Source organism: Passer domesticus, chromosome 23, assembly GCF_036417665.1.
Source record: "Passer domesticus isolate bPasDom1 chromosome 23, bPasDom1.hap1, whole genome shotgun sequence".
Classification (NCBI taxonomy): Eukaryota; Metazoa; Chordata; class Aves; order Passeriformes; family Passeridae; genus Passer; species Passer domesticus.
In genome coordinates this window covers 4,487,535-4,493,534 of record NC_087496.1, presented here as the reverse complement: position 1 = coordinate 4,493,534, position 6,000 = coordinate 4,487,535, and the positions used below count along the sequence as shown (strand labels likewise).

Below are 6,000 nucleotides of genomic sequence, written 5' to 3'. Positions count from 1 at the left end.
TTATATTTTATTTTTTAAACATGAAAACAGGGCCTCATGCAGGATCAGTCAGCGGAATTCAGAGGGCACTGATGGAGAATCTGTCACAACATTTTTCCTGATTTGGTTTCGTCACCAGAATTGTGCAAGCCGTGTCCTGTGGCTGCAGCTCCCTCGGGGTGTGGGTGCCTGGGAATTTCCCCTTTGTCCCGCTGTGAAATCTGTTCTGCACGTGTGCCTGTCCCTGTGTGGCGTCCGTGGGTTCCTGCACCGCGCCCCTCCATCCCCCACCGGCATTTTGGAAGCAGCATCACCCCAGAGAACTCTTTTAAATCAGCTTTCACTCGCGTGAAACTGAGCTAAAAGGCCGGACCAGTTCTGCTGCCACCTGCTGCTGCTGCTGCTTTTTTTGGCTGCTCCTCAATAATCCCCCTCCTCTTTCCTTTGGCTTCTCTGCGAGCAGTCAATGGGAACAACAACAACAAAAAGCCAAAAAACCCCAAAAAACAAAAAAAAATACCAAAAGAAAAATCAACCCACCAAAAAAAAGAAGAAATAAAAAAAATTAAAAAAAATAAAAACAAAAAGAGAAATTACTGAATTCTTGCGAAAGGAGGCTGGAGGTCCAAGCTCGCTCGCTGCCTCCCTCCCGGGGTGGGCTGGCTGAGCAGGAAGGTGGGACAAAAGGGACAAAAGGGACAAAAGGCACAACCCAGCCCAGCTGGCTCCTCCGGGAGGCTCTCCCCTCTCGCTCGCCCTTTCCCCCGCCGGGTTTGTAGCAGCAGCGCACCCGGTAACACAAACCCGTGTCGGGATTAGCAGCGCGGTTACACTTGCGGCAGCTGCCCGCGTGTGTCTGACCCGCTACAGAATCAGCGCAAGCTGCTCCTGCTACTCTTTCTCCTGATTTTTATCGAGCCTTGTTCCTCCCCTCCCTCTGTTTCTCTCTCTGCCCTCCCCACAGCTCCACGCCGCTCCTCTCCATGCTTGCCTCGTCCCTCGAGAAGAACCGCAGCCGAGTTTGCCTAGAGCAGCCCCGGGAGACTTTTCCTTTCCTGAGCCAGCAGAAGGCAAAGGGGGGCTGGGGAGGGCGGCTGAAAGCCGGCCAAGCCTGGTGGCAGTGCTAAACCTGCTTTGAGAGAGAGCGGCCAGGGGAGGGACTTTTTGTAGAGGAGAGAAGGAGAAAAAGAAACTTGAAACTGGCGTCCCTTGTGACACGAGCGTGTCCCGGCCATCCCCTCCCACCGCGCCGCTCGTTCAATGAGAGCACGTGAAGAACATGAGGTTTCCTGCTTGAGAGGGAGGGCAGCGCCGGGCGGAGAGGGAGGAGGAAGGAGGAAGGCGACTTGTGGCTTTGCGGTGTGGGATCAGAGCTGCGAGCGCCTGGGGGTGGGAGCAGAAGGAGAAAGGGCGTCTGATGCCAGCTGCCAACATGACAGAAACCCTGCAGCTCCCGGCGCTGCGGGTCCCCGAGCAGCAGGTGCTGGAGGGCGGCTGCGCCTGGTCCAGCTCGTCCACCCCGACCCTGCGCAGGAAGCGCTTCAAGATGAGGCGGATGAAGAACGTGCAGGAGCAGAGCCTGGAGGCCGGCAGGTACCCGGAGTCTCCTTCCTCCAGCAAGGAATTCCTGCAGCTCCCATCCATTGAGATCACCCCCTCCAGTGACGAGGACACCCCCTGGTCCAACTGCTCCACTCCCAGTGCCTCCCCGCGCCGCAAGCGCTTCCTCCTTCGGAAGTGGCTGCGCGTCCGAGAGAAGAAGGAGTGCAGTGAGAGCAGGTAGGTCCTCTGGCCGCTCCCCTCCCCCGCTCCCGAAAAGAGGCTGGAAGGGTCTGGTGTTGCCCCGGATGTGCCTCTTCCCGGATTTTGTCCTCGCCTGTTGGCTGGAATGTGGCGTGGTGTTGGCTGGATGTGCTGGTGCCAGAGGAAAAGGCCTGGGAGCTGTTTGGGAATGGCAGGGCAAGGCTCTGTCCTCGCTCGTGGTCCTCCAGGTGACACTGAGCCAGTGGGTGAGAAGATTCAACCTCACTGAGGTGTCCTGAGGATACCTGAGGGAGAGGAGTGACCTCTCTGCTGGCATTGCCTGCCTGGGAGTGATGCTGCCAGACCCTGCCAGTGTTTTTGGGTGATGTGATGCTCATTCCCACCACTGAGACTTCCCTTGAGATCCTTAGTACGGGGACAAGAGAGAGACACCAAGCAGCCCAGTGGGTCTGTGTGTCAAGGTGGCTGGGCTCAGTCCTTGGCAGCTCTCCAGACCTGAAAGTCACACAGTCCTTTGGCTGGAAAGGGCACAAATCATTCCCAAAGGCCTCCAAGAGCCTGTCAGCACAGGGAATTAATGCCCAGGCATTGTATTGTGTGGCCACAGGAGATAAAGCTGCACCTTATGTAACCCTCTGCAGGGCACCCCGCATGCAGGGGAATTAATTCTCCCTTCAACAATCTACATGCAGTGCAATTAACTCTTCCTTTAACACTCTACATGCAGTGCAATTAACTCTTTAACACTCTACATGCAGCAGAATTAACTCTCCTTTTTACAATCTACATGCAGTGCAATTAACTCTCCCTTTAACAATCCACCTTTCTTGAAGGCCCCAAACACACAAGACACTTGAAGGATTTCTCCAAGAAATGGATATAAGTTTATAAATCCTTAGGCTGGTTCAGTGTAGGCCAAGTTTTCTTCCACTGTTTGCAGCTCCTGTGCAGCCCATCTGTGGGGCTGTGTTTAAAGGATGTGCTGCACTTCCAGAAAAAGAGAAACCTTGAACATTTCTGCACCCACCAAACCACACTGACTCACTGCCTGCTGTGGTGCTTGAGTGTTTACAGGGCAGAACTTTGAATATCCACCCTGATTATCTGATAATTTTCCTTTCATCAGGTCCCTTTAGCAAGGTCAGTCTGTCAGCTTATTAATTTTTTAAGAACTTTCATCAATGAATGCATGCCATTGAGGATCTGATAACCCCTCTCAGCAAGTTAACATGGAAAAACATCTCTTGGTTTAAGAAACATTTCTGATTTAGAAAATATTTCTGATTTAGGAAATCTTTCTGATTTAGGAAATATTTCTGATTTTCACGTAGCAGTGGTGGTGCAAGCAGGGATTCAGGCACAGCACACAAAATGGGAAAGATAATGCATGAGGCAGGTGCTGAAGTGTCAGAATATTGAAGTTCGGAGGATGAAGGATCCAAAATCCTTCAGCTGAGGATTTAATTTGAATTTATTGATGGTGAATGAGTTTCAGGCAGGCCAAGACATGTTGCTTTTGGTGTCAAGGTGGAAGAAAGAGCCACGTTTCCTTGTACATTTGTTGTTTACACACGTTGCCACGCTGACAACTTCCTGCTCAGTCATCCCCAAGGGATTTTTTGGTGATGTTTGGGAGCGGTGACTGGAAGGAAGGTGAAGTGGTGGACATTGGCATACCAAAGCCAGCCTGGCACCTCCTTTCTCCAGTGCAGCAGGATCCAGATCCACCCCTCCTGCCCCGGGAAACACTCCAATGGCAAATGCTCTCCAATGGCATTTTCCAGGATCATCCCTGGGCTCTCCCACCGAAGGAGCAAACAGCCCCCAGGAGAATGTGAAAAACGCCAATCACTTGTTTTTAGAATTTTAAAAGTTTAATAGTAATAAAATGGTTATATAGATAGTAATAAAATTAAGAGTAATAAAAAAACTTGGACAATTAGGATTAGGACAATAGGAGACAATAAAAACAAAGAGTTAGGGACAGTCCAGGTACCTCTTCCTGAGCAAAATAAGCCTAAAAAAGGACACACGTTAACAGAGGATTAGCCCTTATAAGCAACAGCCTGTTGCATATTCATACACGACGAATAAAGTCCATTCAAACAAAGGATTCTGTCTGTCAGTGTCAGCTTCTTCCTCTGAATCCTGACAGCTCTTCAGGGCTGAGCGAGGCAGGAGAAGTTAGTTTCTTCTGATAATGAAGCAATAAATGCTTTTTCTCTTAAAGATTTAGGTGTCCTGTGGCTGCTATCTTGGTGCGAGTATCTCATTCCTCTATTTTAAAAGTATCTTACATAGCACAGTTTCTATTTTAACATTGTGTTATAACGTAAAACTATATTTAACACACTACTTAAGAAAATTAATACAGCATAACTTTCTAACATTACACATATAATATTAATTTGAATATTTGCGAAAAGCCAATCATGAAATATGCATTTTTCCCAAGCAGAACCTGTGGGGAGCTGGCCATGGAAAGGGTGATAAACCCTGAGGGGTTTCTGGCATTCATTTGACAGAGATGTGGGGTGAACTTTGCTGTTCCCCCAGTGAAATGCAACTTTTGCAGGGCAAGAAGCTGTTTTGCTCTAAACCAGAAGTTGCCTGTTTGCTGCTCCTGCTGTAGCAGGGTCAGAGAGAGCCCCTGCTCTGTCCTCTGCTGGCCTGTGCTGCTGGTGACAGATGCTCCAGTGTCACCTCTGTGCTCTGTGATGTTCGAGGGCAGCAGGGACAGCTGTGCTGAGGGGTTTTGTGCAGCACATCACTCCCCAAGCGTTCATTTCTTCCATTCACTTGGTGGTCTTGTCACTTCAGGACAGGAAATAAACCAACATGGACATTGGAATCGCCAAGGTAAAAAGAAGGCAGTTTCTGAGTCCAACATTTATAGATTTCCAGAAGTGACAGTGGAGTGGAGGGTGACAGTGCCACCTCTCCACTGCCACTGGACAAACCAACAGTCCATCACATTTCTCCTCCTCCAGAAAAGAATGCAAAACAATAATTAATTAGAGAAAAGCGCGTGAGAAAGTTGATTACAGGAGTGTAAACATCAGAAGGTTTAGAAGAGCTTAAAAAAACAGGGCAGCAGTGGCCAGTGACAGTGTCCCAGGGATCCCCAGCGTGTGCCACCCTGTGCTGGGAGTGCAGATCCCCAAATTCACCTGCTGAAACCTGCAGGCTGTGGAAACAAACAGAAATAAACACAGTTTGCTGCCAGTCCCTCCATTTCTCTGGCTGAGTTGCCATCAGGCTGCTGGAATCTCATTTTTGGGTGCCTTTTATCCCCGTCCCGCGGGCAGCAGCTGGGTGGTGGCAGGGTTTTCCCAGGAAAGCTGGCAGGGTTTTCCCAGGAAAGCTGGCAGGGTTTTCCCAGGAAGGCTGGCAGGGAGCAGGCTGTGCCCCAGCTGAGCTCTGCTCTCAGAGCCCCAGCCAGAGCTCTGTGACCATCAGCATCCAGCAGCATCCAAGTGAATAAATAAACATGGTCTCTAAAGCTCCAGCTCTGCTTTTCCCACCTGGAAACCCCCACGTGCTGGTTAGTTTTTAACAGCCTGGCTAATTGTGAGCTGTGTTTACTGCTGGCTCTCTCGAAGCTGACAGAGCAGGAGGGACAATGTTCTTTTCCTTGCATTAAACCCCAGGGATGGCTGGGAGAGCCTTTCCTGCCCCTCAGTGTTCAAGGTGAGAGAGCAGGAAGGCAATTCCTTGGGGGTAGGACTGTCCCTGGAACTGTCCTTGTTCAAAGAATGATGGCCCAGACCTCAAGGCTGCTGTACAGATGATAAATAGGATGGTTTTTATGAGGGATGCAGACAGCTCCTCCTCTCCCCCTCAGCCATCATTTGCCAGCCAGGTAATTAAGTTATTTACCTTTATAAACGATGAACTCTGCACACAGGTACACAAGTTTATTTTTAAATTTTTTATTAAGACGTGCTGATGTTTCTTCAATCTGGTGGCATTTTGCTGTGCATGCAACCTGCATGCATTATTGATGTGGGCATAAGGCAGTTGATCAGCTTTAATTTATTATTTACCTCCCCAAGCCAGCCTTGTTTGTAATTTCAGGACCTGCACGTGATTTTGGGGCAAGAATTGCTGAGTAGATAATTCAGGCTTCAATTTAAGGACAGCTCTCCCTTTGGCCTAGGATCAGGACTGCTTAAGAATGAAATGTTGGTGCTGCTAAAGATGCAAAACTTGTGGATTTTGTTGGAGCAGCTTGTGCAGCAGCTCTTGACACTTCTG

At 49.5% G+C, this 6,000-nt stretch overlaps 1 protein-coding gene across 3 annotated transcripts in view; it reads left to right on the top strand.

Moving 5' to 3' along the window:
• The first annotated feature begins 1,369 nt into the window (after window positions 1-1,369).
• GRAMD1B (GRAM domain containing 1B) overlaps window positions 1,370-6,000 on the top strand; it is a 98,728-nt gene continuing 94,097 nt past the window's right edge. For 2 of the 3 annotated variants that reach the window (XM_064397794.1, XM_064397793.1), the window contains exon 1: window positions 1,375-1,758. In XM_064397794.1, coding sequence (XP_064253864.1) covers window positions 1,397-1,758 — 362 coding nt within the window. In that variant the 5' untranslated portion in view covers window positions 1,375-1,396. Of the gene's footprint in view, window positions 1,759-6,000 lie in introns of all 3 variants that reach the window. The other variant, XM_064397795.1, reaches the window with a different exon arrangement.